Genomic DNA, 15,745 nt, shown 5'->3' on the forward strand with positions numbered 1-15,745 from the left:
TAATATAACAGTGTAGCTGGATATAAAGTCAAGATGCAAAACTCAGTTGTATTCTTAAATACAAAGAAAGAATCAGAGGATTCTATCCTATTTTAAAAAGTATCCCAAAACCTCAATTATCTAGGACTCAGCTTAAAAAAAGATGAAGGAGATCTAAATCATATAACTTTAAATTACTGAGATAAAAGAATAACTTAAGAAATGAAGAAATATTCCATGCTCTAAGATTGGGAGAATCAATATTATTAAAATGACTATTCTATCTAAGCTATTATGTAGATTCAAAGCAATACCAATCCAAACTCAGATGTCATTCTTCTAGGATCTAGAAAAGTCAATAATGAAATTTTTATTCGTCGATTCATTCATCATCCTGTTATTCGTCGACTGCCTTGAGCAGGCCCCAGTAATGTTTCTTTCATCCTAGCCCTGAGATTATATTCAAGGCTCTTTAGGAGAATGAGACCCATCATTGTTACTGGTATTTGGCATATTTGGTACGCCACGGGGAGTTTGCCAGACTCTGCCCTGTGGGCAGGCTACATTCGATAGCCTGCAAGTTTGTCCAAAGTAGAAATGAGATAATAAGATGTCATAAAAAGATGTCCTTATAAGATGTCGACGGCCCCATTCGGGGAGCTGGATTTTATATTCTCTGAGTCTTGGCCGCTGATGGGATTACACGGCGCCAGGGGGCCAGGTGGTGGGTGTGACCCCCGCCTACTGGAATTTGGAGGATCTGGGTGGAGGATGCTCAACACCAATCCGAGTAGGCTTGGAGATCTCGGCCCCGGAACCCGCGTGGCTTTGTCCCTCTGCCAGTACCTTCATGTGTGCGGAGAGTGGTCTCGGCATGGTGGTGGCTGGTCCTGGAGGTCTTCTGCTGCCGGAGCCCTGGTTGGGGCGGGGAGGAAAACTCAACCCGCTCCCCTCCAAGGGACCCCGGAGTCAGAAATTTTTATGGAGTCAGAAAATACCATGATCAGTTGGCATTCCCACCAGCAGTGAAGGAGAGCCTCTTTATCCACACATCCATGGCAACATCAGTTGCTTTTGTTCTTTTGGATGTGTGCCAGTATCTGTGGTGTGAGATGATATCTCATTTTTTTTATCTGATTCAACATAATGATTAGTGATGAAGAAGATTTTTTCATGTGCCTTTTGGCCACTTGAATTTCTTCTTTGAGAAAGTTTCTGTTCATTTCATCACACCAATTTCTGATGGAACTGAAAGATTTTTTCTTGTAGAATTCAACCAACACCTTGTATATCCTTGATATTAATCCATTATAATAAGAGTATTTGGTGAATATCATTTCCCATTCCATAGGCTGTTTTTGTATCCTAGTTGCTGTTTTTTTTTGAGGTGCAGAAGTTTTTAGTTCAAGATAGTCCCATTTGTTTATCTCTGCTTCCACTTGTGTGGTCAGTTGTGTTTCCTCTTTGAAGACACCTTTAGCTTCAATGTTGTGCAGGGTTTTGATTACCTTTTATTCAATGTTACTTTATAGATGCTGCTCTGATATTGATATCTTTAGTCCATTTTCATATGACTTTTTTGCATGGTATTAGGTAGAGGTCTGAGGCCATTTTTTTTTTTTTGGAAGTAGCTGTCCAGTTTTGCCAGCACCATTTGTTAAAGAGGTTTCCTTGCTCCACTTTATATTCCTTGCTCCCTTATAAAAGATTAGATGATCATATATTTAAAGGTGTGTGTAAGGATATAAAACCCCATTCCATTTGTCTGCAGATCTGTCTTTGTTCTATTATCATGCAGTTTTAATTATTACTGCTTTGTAGTACAGTTTGAGGTTGGGCAGGTGATGCCTCTCATCTTTTTCCCCCAAGAAGAGCTTTAGCTCTTCGTGGGGACTTGTTGTTCCATATGCATTTCAGGATTGTTTGATCTATTTCTTTGAAGAATGTCATGAATATCCTTATAGCAACTGCATTGAATCCGTATAATGCTTTGGGGATTATTGCCAACTGGTCCAGCCTTTTTGGAAAACAATACGGACATTTCTCAAAAAACTAGAAATTGAGCTCCCATTTGACCAGCAATGCCACTTCTAGGAATATATCCCAGAGGTGCAAATAAAATACAATAAAAAATGACATCTGCACCTGTACATTCATTGTAGTGCTATTCACAATAGCCAGGATCTGAAAACACCCCGAGTTCCCGAGAACAGATGATTGGTTAAAGAAATTTTGGTACATCTACATAATGTAATATTATGCAGCTGTTAGGAAAGACAAAGTCATGAAATTTGCATGTAAGTGGATGGACATGGAGAGTATCATGCTAAGTGAAATGAGTCAGAAAGAGAAGGACATATATCAAATGACTTCACTCATTTATGGAATATTAAATATCATAATATGAGACTGACACTCAAGGATAATAGACAAAAGGACCAGGAAGATTGCTCCATGGTTGGAAGCCTTCCTTATGAGCTGGGGAAGAAAGCCGCTGGGATAGAGAAGAGATCACTAAGTCAATGAGGGTTGGAGGGATCTCTCGGAATGGGAGATGTATGCTGAAAGTAGATAAAGGACTTGAGACACTCTTTCTCACCCCACTTCACCAGGCATGCTCACCTCTAGTTATACTAGTTGGTACTTAGAGGACTCAAGGTTCCCCTGACCTCCTCTGTGTTGCATTCTTTATAGAGCCAAGAGTCCTACCCTACTTATTCCTTTTACCTTTAAACTCCTGCAAGAATAAACGTAACTCTTGAGAGAATGCTGCCTCATTTGCTCTGACTTATTTTAGGAAGCAGAAGCACAATTTCTGTATCTACAAGTGTGTCAAGTACAGCACCCACTGAGCACAAACAGGCACTCAATAAATACCTATTTACCAACTATCATAAAGGGAACAATGCTATAAATCTCAATGCTATTCTGTAACTGGGTTGTTATAATTAAAAGTGAAGAAAAATATGAATTCCTGAAATCTATACATCTTTCTATACTAAGCACTTCTTAAATATGTCCATAGATTATCTCATTTTCTTTAATAAAATTCTTCAATGGAAGATATGGAAAGTAAGAAATAATAATTGCTAAGGATGTTATATTTAAGGGTCCTTGGTGGCTCAGACTTTTACCTCACCTCTGACAGTGGAACAATTAAAGCTTCCATATAACCAATGCTCATCTATCCAGAATCCCCAATTTTACTGTAGCATGAGTTCTCATGTATTAAAAAAACGAGTGAATCCAAGAAAGCACATCAAGTAAAATACAAATTGCAGGCAGCTGACCCAAGGTTACTACTTGGCCTTTCATATGATTCCCAGAGCATGTCCAAAGGTCAGTTCTGAGCAGAGCCAAAAGTAACCTCTACTCACCTCTGAGTTAGACCCACCCTCCCTCTCTCCCACAAAAAAAAGAAAGAGAAGAACTATATCAAAAGCAAGAGGAAGGTTTTCTTCAAAAAAATCTATATTATCAGAATCATTTTTACTCATTTCTCTTTTCTCAATCAGAAAATTTTGTATCCACTTAGAATTATCATTGATAACTATAATAATAAAGAACATTTAATAAGCACTTACTCTCCAAACCACTCTATTTTATATATTCCTAGTTGATCATTCAAAAAAACTCCCAAAATTATTCACCTCTATCATATTTAAAATATTACAACTGAGGTACCTAGGGGTAAAATAACTTGTTCAAAAGGACTTAGTGGCAGAATTTGAAGTTAAATTAATCAATACCTGAACATAATGTCAGTTCTAATATTGATAGCATATTTACTTATAGACATTCACAATGATTAATTGTTAAATATCTTCCTGATGAAGTATACCTACTAAACTATACTTCAAACATATTGAAGATTCATTCTCAATGCATTTTAGATGGAACTTTTAGATCAACTGTCTATTTAAAAATCAACTAAATCGGTGCCAGAAAGATAGTACAGTGGGCAAGGTGCTTGCCTTAAACATGGCTGATTTGGCTCAACTCCTAATACTCCATACAGTCCCTCAAGCACGCAAAGAGTAAACCCAGAGCAGAAAGCCACGGGTAAGCCCTGAGAAACAGTCTGTGGATCAAAAAACAAATAAATAAAATTAACTAACCATATTGCCCTCTGTTTTCATGCCAGCATTCTTGTTAATCGAGGTGTTTAGGTACTAAAGAAATAGATGGGGCGAAGGACTGGAAGCGAGGAAAATTCTTTGAGTATATATATATATATATATATATATATATATATATATATATATTGCTGTTTGGGTCACATCTGGCGATGCACAGGGGTTACTCCTGGCTCTGCACTCAGGAGTTACTCCTGGTGGTGCTCAGGGGACCATATGGGATTCTGGAAATCGAACCCGGGTTGGCCGCTGCAAGGCAAATGCCCTACCTGCTGTGCTATCTCTCCAGCACCTCTTTGAGTATATTTTATAGATTAAAAACAGAAGCAATATTTTTTTAAACAATGTTTTGGTAATAGGGAATGGATTAATATTTTAAAAGTCAGAGTGCTCATGAGAAAATGCTCTACATCATTAATCATCAGGGAGATGCAGATCAAAACCACAATGAGATACCATCTCACACCTCAGAGACTGGCCCACATCAAAAAGAACAAAAGCAACCGATGCTGGCGTGGATGTGGCGAGAAAGGGACACTCCTTCACTGTTGGTGGGAATGTCCACTGGTTCAGCCCTTCTGGAAAACAGTATGGACGATTCTCAAAAAATTAGAAATTGAGCTCCCATTTGACCCAGCAATACCACTCCTGGGAATATATCCCAGAGAGGCAAAAAAGTATAGTCGAAGTGACATCTGCACTTGTTTGTTCATTGCAGCACTCTTTACAATAGCCAGAAACTGGAAGAAACCTGAATGCCCAAGAACAGATGACTGGTTAAAGAAACTTTGGTACATCTACACAATGGTGTACTATGTAGCTGTTAGAAAAGATGAAGTCATGAAATTTACATACAAGTGGTACAATATGGAAAGTATCATGCTAAGCGAAATGAGTCAGAAAGAGAGGGATAGACATAGAAAGATTGCATTCATCTGGGGGATATAAAGTAACAAAGTATGAGATTAATACCCAAGAATAGCTGAGATCAGCACCAGGAGGATTACTCCATAACTTAGAGGCCAGCCGGGTATCCTAGAGGAAAGGGCTATTCAGATAGAGAAGGGAGCACCAAATAAAGGATGTTTGGAGGATCCTCCCAGGAGGGGAGATGCATGTCGAAAGTAGACTATGGACTGAACATGTTTGCCACTCAATGCCTCTTTTGCAGACCACAACACCCAAAAGGAGAGAGAGAACACAGGGGATTGCCCTGCCACAGAGACGGGGGGATGGGGGGATGGGGGTGGGAGGGATATTATCCATGGTGGTGGAAAATGGGCACTGGTGGAGGGATGGGTATCTGATCATTGTATAATTGAAACCAAAGCACAAAAAATTGTAAATCTACAACTTTAAAAAAAATAAAATAAAATAAAGGGGAAAAAAAAATAAATAATGTGGAGGGATATTATCCCTGGTGGTGGAAAATGGGCACTGGTGGAGGGATGGGTATCTGATCATTGTATAATTGAAACCAAAGCACAAAAAATTGTAAATCTACAACTTTAAAAAAAAATAAAATAAAATAAAGGGGAAAAAAAAAAGTCAGAGTGCTCAAAATGTGACCTGGAATGTAGCAAGGTGTACAACATTCATTTATCACAGGTATATTTAAATTATTTGACATATCCCTATGTAGCCCCATATCCATGGAGCGATAGCACAGCGGGTAGGGCATTTGCCTTGCACGCGGCTGACTCAGGTTCAACTCCTCTGTCCCTCTCAGAAATCCCGGCAAGCTACTGAGATTATCCCACTGGCACAGCAGAGCCTGGCAAGCTCTCCGTGGCATATTCGATACACCAAAAACAGTAACAATAAGTCTCACAATGAAGATGTTACTGGTGCCGGTCGAGCAAATCGATGAACAACGAAAGGCCAGTGCTACAGTACTACCCCTATATTTGATATTTTGCATGGGAGAAATAATGACTGTTAAATAGAAATTGATTTATATTGGTGTGGAAGAATACATTTCTTAGTCCGTATATTACCTGATAAGCAAATATAAAATTAAGTAAAAATTTTTTTATCCTGTGTCTCTCCAAAACAGTGGGGACTCAGGATTATCTGAGGTTCTTACCTGATAGCTGGCTTGATTTCTTTACTCTTACTTGACACTATCACTTGAAAAGACTCCTGTGTGGAAGCAGTGGAGGCATTCATCCTGGATCTTGGTATCTGTAAAGTTGAGCCTGGAAGAGTAAAACAACCTTAATGAGTTGGGCATGTGAACCCTTCCCAGGAGATCTTTAAACCATTCATTTTGCCTAGGGCATTGTCTGGAGAGTGGTTTAGCTTATCTTAGTTCTAAGAGACTCAATTGTCGAAAACAATTTTCTTTCCTTTTACAGAATTAGTGTGGGTAGAACATGATGGTGAGGTTGCAATACCATATGGCATGCTTAAAATAAGTACCCATTGAGTTGCTTTTGTACCTTTCCAGTCCATCACTCTACTAGCATGGGCAAGAGACTCCTACCTCTGGCAGGGTCTAGGGACACAGAAAGATTTTAAGAAAGATCACTAGACAAATCTCCCTCCTTCTCTGTTCCTTTTGCTCACTCTGTACATTCTTCTAGTACATTGCTTCCTCTACTTTATTTCTCCTTCAAGGCTTCCTTAATTCTTAGTTTTAATTTCCAGAAATCTTGATCTAGATGGGTTAAGACTCAAAAAAACTTGTGCATTGCCTAATTTGGAAATAATACAAAAGCCTATTTTTTTCTCAGACGAAAAGCACGGCTAATATCAGTGTGTCAAAGAGTGTCTGAGAGGATTCATTCAGAAATGTGTAAAATGTCATAGCCTAATTGGCCAGCATGAAGCCACTTTGAGATAGGGAACACTGACACATGAGTTATTACTTTTTGCATTTGTGCATTGGTTCCAGTCATGCCATTCTACTCTGGAACCCAGATTCAGCTTAGGCATCCATTGAGCATACTGAACTGGGAAACTACGGTTGGAAGGATGACAGATTGCTGCTATGATAGGGGCAGAAAGGGATGGGAAGGGCACCAGGTAGTCTGGTTATAACTGGTCATTTTTTTAACAGCACTTTAAATCTCTCCAACAAGTTAGCTGGTAAGACAGAAATGGGTGTGACGAAGGGGAGGAGATAGAAAACATGAAAGAAGATTGGAGAGAGAGAACTTACTCTTGGATCTCTCACCTGGGTCAGGGAAGACTGCAGGAAAAACAGCAGTTCTCACCCATCTGGCCTGAGAACAGAGGAACGAAAGGGACAAAAAGTAGTGAGGGGAAGGGCTTTGTGGAGCAGGCTAAGGAGTTGCGGGCACAGACTACAGAGCACAGGCTCAGACCAGGACAGGGAAGCATGCAAGGCTTCTCAGGGTCGAGTGAATCACTCACTGGAAAGTTCAGTGTGGGAACCAAAAGATGACGCACCACTGAAGAGGACTGGATAACAAGGAATAGGACAGATGACATCGTTAACTGGGAAGGTCATTGGGAGAACATGACAGGGGCAGCATACATGGCAAGTACATGGAAATAGAGACCTAAACAGCAGGAAAGGCCCTAGAACTAGCTGAACTGTAAAATAAAGAAACTTTAATGTAATAAACTTTGGGGGTGGTTTGAGGGGTGGTGTTTTTTTTTTTTTTGTTTGTTTGCTTGTTGTCTTTTTGGGTCATATCCAGCAATGCTGAGGAGTTATTCCTGTTTTTGCACTCAGGAATTACTCCTGGAGGTGCTCGGAGGACCATATAGGTTGCTGGGAATGAACCTGGGTTGTCTGCATGCAAGGAAAGTGCCCTACCCTTTGTACTATCACTGTGGCCCCACATCAGAAATTTTATATGTTAATTTTACATACAGAACTCAATGGCTCATCTCAGAAGAAGACAGTTTTGTGATTATCACTGTCACTGTCCACTGTCCTCCCCTTGCTCATCAATTTGCTTGAGAGGGCCCAGTAATGTCTCTATTGTGAGACTTGCTGTTCCTGTGTTTGGCATATAGAATATGTCATGGGTAGCTTGCCAGGCTTTGCCGTGCGGTGAGATACTCTATGTAGCTTGCCGGGCTCTCCAAAAGGGGCAGAGGAATCGAACCCAGGTCAGCCGGCCGGCAGTGCGCAAAGCAAACACCCTACCACGGTGCTACCCCGCCAGCCCTTTATGTTTGTTCAGGGATTATTTCTATAGTATGTTTGTGATAGTATTGAAGTAAAAATAAAATTCCAAAGTTTTACTAGGGTGTTTGCCTTACAAGCGGCCAACATGGTCGACCCGATTTCGATTCCTCCGGCCCTCTCGAAGAGCCCGGCAAGCTACCGAGAGTATCTTGCCCGCACGGCAGAGTCTAGCAAGCTACCCGTGACGTATTCGATATGCCAAACACAGTAACAGAAAATCTCATGATGGAGACGTTACTGGGCCCGCTCGAGCAAATCGATGAACAACGGGAGGACTGTGACTGTGACTTTTACTTCAATATTATTAAAATTCCAGTCTTTTCTTCCTGTATCAATTTAAAAATCACATCTTGCACTACACTACCCAGATAGTGAATCCCCATACAACAAGCCTTTGAACCCTCATATCACCAAGTTTTGGGCAATGGCAAGGTCACAAAACCATGGTATCCCAAAATTAAATTCTTTCTGAACATTATTATTATTATTATTTGATAAATTTCAATGTATAGAAAATAATGAATCCAAAAGAACAAAAGCAACCGGTGTTGGTGTGGTTGTGGGGAGAAAGGGACCCTCCTACACTGCCGGTGGTAATGCAGCTGGTTCAGCCCTTCTGGAAAACAGTATGGACGCCACTCAAAAAATTAGAAATTGAGCTCCTATTTGACCCAGCAATACCACTCCTGGGAATATATCCTGGGGATACAAAAAAAGTGCAGTTGAAGTGACATCTGCACTTGTTTGTTCATTGCAGCACTGTTTACAATAGCTAGAATCTGGAAAGAAATCCGAGTTCCCGAGAAGAGATGACTGGTTAAAGAAACTTTGGTACATCTGATACATCTACACAATGGAGTACTATGCAGCTTTTAGAAAAGATGAAGTCATGAAATTCATATACAAGTGGTACTACATGGAAAGTATCATGCTAAGTGAAATGAGGCAGAAATAAGAGGGACAGACATAAAAAGATTGCATTCATCTGTGGAATATGAAGTAACAAAATAGGAGACTAACACCCACGAATAGTCGAGATAAGTACCAGGAGTTTTGATCCATGACTTGGAGGCCAGCCTCACATGCTGGGAGAAAAGACAGTTCAGATAGAGAAGGGAACACCAAGTAAAGGGTTTTGGGAGGATCTGTCCAGGATGAGAGATGCATGCTGAAAGTAAACTATAGACCAAACATGATTGCCACTCAATACCTCTATTGAAAACAACTACAACACCCAAAAGGAGAGAGAGAACAAAGGGGATGCCCTGTCACAGAGGTGGGGTAGGATGGGGGGGCCTAGGGGGTGGTGGGAGGGATACTGGGATCATTGGTGGTGGAGAATGAGCACTGGTGGAGGGCTGGGTACTCAATCGTTGTATAACTGAAACCCAAGTACAAAAATCTGTAAATCTACATCTGTACCTCATGGTGTCTCACTAATAAATTAAAAAAATAATAGAAAAATAAGTCTTTAAATAAAAGTAGTGAATGAATGAGAATACACTTTAGGAGAAGAGAGACAGGCTTTTAGCATGCTCTTAGTGATATGCTCTTGGGCATTGACTGCATCACACAGTTCCCAAGTGCCAGGTTTGGAGTGAGAATGCTCCCCACCTGAGCTTACAAATGGCTTGATGGGGTTTCAGGCTGACTGATATTTTCTTAGTCTTCATTACCTTTCAGCCTTGGGGGGGATGTTTTAGACTGTAACATTTGATGACAAATCTGAATGAGGACTAAAGGACTAAAATTTCCCAATTTTTAAGTTCTAGCCAGTTTAGTACATGTATTAAAGTTGAGTTATGAAGTGTAAAAGGCAGCAAGCCCCAACCAGCTTAGAAACAATGGACATTTCAGGAGTCTCTGATTTCTCAATGCCTAATTCTCCAGTCAACATCTGTCATATATTAAAAAGAGATGGGGGTGGCTGGAGAGAGGTAGACAAGTAGCGGTAAGAGATACGTAAGAACTTCTGGACATTTCTGCCACAACTTTGAACTTTTAGCTATGTTTTTCTTAATAAAACCTCTTCTGAAGATACTAGTTACTCATTTTAGGAATTCTCATAGTTATGAGTGTGTGTACAAAGTAGGTGGGGTGGGGCAGGGTGGAAACCAAAGTCTATGAGAATCAGGATGAGTATTAATTGCCAGGCTCCAGGAACCCCTCTTGTTTTCTTCTAACTTTAAATTTTATATAACCTGGGCTGGAGCAATAGCACAGCAGGTAGGGCGTTTGCTTTGCATGCGGCCAGACTGGGTTTGATTCCCTGCTTCCCATATGGTCCCCTGAGCACCTTCAGGGGTAATTACTGAGTGCAGAGCCAGGATTAACCCCTGTGCATCGCTGGGTGTGACCCCCAAAATAAAGCAAAAAGAAAAATTCTATGTAACCTTGTTGACCTTCTGTCTACCCCTGAAACCCACCAGATCTTCGATTGAGAAATTTAGATTATTATTTGTTTTTTCTTATGCCTAACTCCTTTCTTGGCCTTTCTTAAAATTTCTTTTACAGAATTTACCTACTCTATAGGTGTGCCTTCAGTGGAAGTAACATTTTAATTTGGACTCAAACAGGTGTTTAGAGCATTAGGGGATTTTGTACATAACTGTCTGAATGGTGGTTTTTTATTGTCCACTGTTTCCAGTCCATCAGAGTCAGAGGTTCCTATGGCTTTCTCCCTGTCTTGATAAGGACCACTATTTGAAAACACCAGGGCACTGAAGATTTCAGTGATGATACAATAAATACCCAGAACTTCCAAACTCCTCGCTAGCTCAGTAGGAATAAAGTTGTGGAAACAAGTAACTTAAATAACTAAATAAAGAATTTAAACAATGGATTAAGTGAATGAGTAAGTATACCCTTTCTCTATCTGATGCTGGAAGTGTAAACTATTGAACTTCATGTCCATACTACTTAAAATTTGGTAACTTGTCTATTTTGTCATGTGCTTGATAACGTTTCAAATCTTTTATTTATTTAAATTATTTGTGTGTGGTAGTGAGGAGGGAGGTCACAACCACTGGTACTCAGCCTTATTTCTGGCTCTTGTTGAGGGACAAACTCAAGGGCTGGCCATGAGAAGGATAATACCCACTGTATTATCGCTCTGATCTTCAAGTTAAGTTTTGAAATATAATTCTCTGGAAGGAATCCCAGACTTTATAATGACTGTAGAACTTTAAGACCAAGCAACAGTCTTCTATAGCGATGTCTTAGACACCCATTGGCAAATTCAGGATAAAGTTCCTTCCCTGTAACCAGGCTCATGAGTATTACATAGTACTCTGCTCCCACCTTCTGGCGAATTGAAGTCAAGACTAGCTGACATGTATTTTGTGACAGATTAATGGGGTTGTGACTGAAATCAAGTTGAGGGAATGTCTCTGAGGATAACAATAAAGTAAAGTAAAAGTAAAGGCCCTCCCGTTGATCATCAATTTGCTCGAGCGGGCCCAGTAACGATACTATAAAGAATATGAGAGCTATAGAGAAGTTAAAACATTATATTGCAAAAACAAAATTCTTACTTTATTTCCTAAAAATTATGAAATGCATGTCATAGAATAATATTTGACATTTAGACAATTATGCAAGCAAAAATATAATGCAAAATATTTAATATAGAGAATAGTCCTTATTTAAAACATTTGAAACAATCACTTTATGAAACACTTTTGTTTTATACAATGGGTCTAAGTTCTGCCTACATCTAATTGCATATAATTTATTTGAAAATATTTTGTTTTTTTCACTGTGTTTACAAGTATCTACTGCATGAAATCATGGTAAATCATCATACATTATAGCTTATATGTGTAATAAAATTTTATTTCAATATATACAATATTCCAAATACTTTTAAAGTCTTATTTAACAGGAAGTTTTTTGTATGTAGTAAACATACATTGCCAATGATTCAGAGATATAGGGTGCAAAGAAACAATGAGGGTGAATGTTAAACTTTGAATCCAGAAAAGGGTCTTGAACTATATTTCATTTATAATGTTTTTCAGATTCCAGAATTTAACTTAAAAGCCTAGACACCATAGTATTTCAGGAAATTGTATAAGAATAGTTTTTCCCTATGCCCCAAATTGTCTTTGACTTTCAAGGCGGGAATTGATTCATAGAAAATAAATAGAAGGTTAAGACAATTTTTAGTTCCATGAAAGGCATCTCTTTGGTGAAACTGCTAATAGACAGGAGATCCCGTTCAGGGTAAGTGTGATTGACAATGTAAAGTTTCCAGTCCCCCCATCTCCAGTTCCCAGTTAGGTGTCTCTGGAGACACAGGGAATCAAAATTCCTGATTCTCCAGCAGCATGTTATGTGGTCTAAGACTTGGGTTCACAGCTGAGAGGATGGTAGGGGATTGTAGGGGTCAAGGGCTCAGGGGTAATGGGCTGTGGGTGGAAGTTTATTCAATGAGATGAAGAAGTACATACGTTGTGTGCTGGACATCTGGGAAGTCTGTGATAGGCGATGACCAAAAACTGGAAAGGAAAAAGAGAGAGAAAAAAAAGCACAAATTAATCTCATTCAAGTTTTCACTGAGGCAGATATTCTACAGCACAACAGGCAACACTGTTATAAGGCATTATAACTCTGTTATAAGGCATTCTCTATTTCATGTTTTTATTCCCTTATCAAAAATTAATTATGGGTCTGTCAGTTTTTAATTCTATTTGATTGATTGGAGGCTCTGTCCTTGTTCTGTGTCATGCTCTTCTAATTCATACTGCTTTACAGTTGAGGAATGCCATACCTCCAATCTTTTTTTTTTCCCCAAGGATTGCTTTGGTTATTGGGGTGCGGGGAGGGTGGTTACTGTTCCAAACAAATTCAGGAGTGTCAGATCTGTTTCTTTGAAAACTATCATGGGGCCCATGCACTGCAAGTGCACCGCTGGCTGATGTAATCTACAAGAATGTGACTTTCGAGTTTCCCAGGAATTTAGAATGGAATTGTTAAGAATACAAAGCAACTTAAATAAACAATGTAACACATCCCCAATAAAATAAATGAGGATATAAGAGCAGAAATGAGGAAGATGCAAACAACAACAACAAAAAAACAAGCTTTGAAAAATTAAATAGGTGAAAAGAAAAATTAACTGGAAGACCTCAGCAGCAGAGTAACAGCTGCTGAGAATAGAATCAGTGAGCTCCAAGATAGGTGAAAAGAATCTCCAGACATAAGATGGAAAAGAGCCTCAAAATAAACCAAAATAACAAGAGAAAACTGGGATGAAGCCAAAGGAACAACAAGAATCACTGGAGAGTCAGAGGGACAGGAAGAAAACCCTAACGTAGAAGCAACCATCAAAGCTAGAGTTGCTGAGACGTTCTGAAAACTGAAGAGTGTATGTGCCCAGAGCCAGGAGTCCTGAAGGTACCAGCTAAAAGAAATGCAAATAAAAGTACCCCAAGACACATCCTAATCAGAATGACGAAAACCATATATAGAGATACAATACTGAAAGCAGATCAAAGAAGGAAATTGTTTATAATGAAGAATCCCTAAGATTCACAGCAGACTTATCAGATGAAACCCTCTGGGCCAGTAGACAGTGATGAGAACAAACTCACTGAAATGAACAAGTGAACAAACTCACTGAAATGAATGCATCACCAAGAAAACATTACTTAGCCAATGCTTGTTCATATCTGAAGAAACAATACATAACTTCACCAACAAAGAACAACTCAGTAACTTCATAGAATCAAAACTATTGTTACAAAACTAAGTGGGCTACTTTAAGACAAGACCACCCCCACAAGTATACCAAACTTCTAAAGATGGCATAAATACCATCACAATAATCTCTTTCAATGTCAATGAACTAAATGCACAAATTCAGAGGCACAGAGTGGCAAGATGGATTGGAAAATTGAACACAACCTTCTGCTGACTGCATGAAATACGTCTGAACAATCAAAGCAAACACAGGCTCAAAGTCAAAGTCTGGAAAACAATTCTCCAAGTAAATAACCCCCTTAAAAAACCTGGGGTGTCAATAGCAGTGTCAGACCCATAGTCTTCAAGTTGAAGTTTATAAGAGACAGTAAAGGTCATCTCTTAATGATTAAGGGTAGAACTCATGAGTCTAAATTATAGTAAATTAAAGAGAAACCAGCAAAATACTTAAAACAACTGCTAATGGACTTGAAGACAGATATTGATAGCAACACAATAGTAGTTGGAAATTTCAATATCACTTTGTCACTACTTGATAGATCAACTAGACTAAAGCTCAGCAAGAAAATACTTTATTTGAGTGAAGAAACGGAAGAGGGATGTTAGTATATATATACCATAGTGTATATATACACTAATATATATACATATATATAAATTTTTATTCCCCAAAAGCTGAGTACACGTGGGACATTCTCCAAGATAGACCACACTCTAGGGGCTGGAGCGATAGCACAGCGGTAGGGCGTTTGCCTTGCACACAGCCAACATGGCCGAACCGAGTTCGATTCCTCTGCCCCTCTCAGAGAGCCCGGCAAGCTACCGAGAGTATCTCGCCCACATGGCAGAGCCTGGCAAGCTCCTCATGACGTATTCGATATGCCAAACACAGTAACAACAAAGTCTCCAATGGAGACGTTACTGGGCCCGCTCGAGCAAATCGATGAACAACAGGAGGGCCTTTACCTTTTTACCTTTAGACCACACTCTGGGGTCACAAAACATACCTCAATAAAATCAATAAGATAGAAATAGTATCAACTAGCATTTTGAACCATGAAGCACTGAAAATGGATGTTAATCACACATGAAAACAGAGAATCAAATTAAACACTTGGAAATTAAACATCTCTCTACTGAACAACCAATGAATTAGATAGGAAATCTAAGAGAAAATCGAAAGATTCCTGGAAACAAATAAGAATGAGGACACGTGTTACCAGACTTGATGCACATAGCAAAAACTGTTTTAAGAGGAAAGTTTATAGCTCTGTAAGCATTCATCAGGAAGGAAGAAAGATCTCACTTCAGGAGATTAACCTCATAGTTTATGATCTTGGAAAATGAACAAGGAAAGGAGCCCAGACCAGGCAGGAGGAAGGAAATAACAAAACTTAGAAAAAAAATCAATGGGTTGGAATCCCCAAAGAAAGTCCAAAATACCAATGAAATCAAGAGGTTGTTCTTTGAAAAAATAAACATGATCAATACACTACTAGCGACAATCGAAAGGAAACAGAGGGAAAAAACCCTAATAAACCGAATCAGAAATCTGAAGGAGAGGTATCACAACAGGTAAAAAGGTAAAGGTAAAGGCCCTCCCGTTGTTCATAGATTTGCTCGAGCGGGCCCAGTAACGTCTCCATTGGAGACTTTGTTGTTACTGTGTTTGGCATATCGAATACGTCACGGGGAGCTTGCCAGGCTCTGCCGTGCGGGTGAGATACTCTCGGTTTCTCTTCAGATGGCATAATCACAACAG

General features: G+C 39.4%; 1 protein-coding gene across 1 annotated transcript in view; it reads right to left on the minus strand.

Moving 5' to 3' along the window:
• KCNU1 (potassium calcium-activated channel subfamily U member 1) overlaps positions 1–15,745 on the minus strand; it is a 198,897-nt gene that overhangs the window by 111,491 nt on the left and 71,661 nt on the right. Inside the window, exon 19 of the mRNA XM_056116667.1 lies at positions 6,202–6,313. Coding sequence (XP_055972642.1) covers positions 6,202–6,313 — 112 coding nt within the window. The remainder of the gene's footprint in view (positions 1–6,201; positions 6,314–15,745) is intronic.

The sequence above is a fragment of the Sorex fumeus genome, unplaced genomic scaffold, assembly GCF_029834395.1.
Source record: "Sorex fumeus unplaced genomic scaffold, SorFum_2.1 ptg000033l, whole genome shotgun sequence".
Lineage (NCBI taxonomy): Eukaryota > Metazoa > Chordata > Mammalia > Eulipotyphla > Soricidae > Sorex > Sorex fumeus.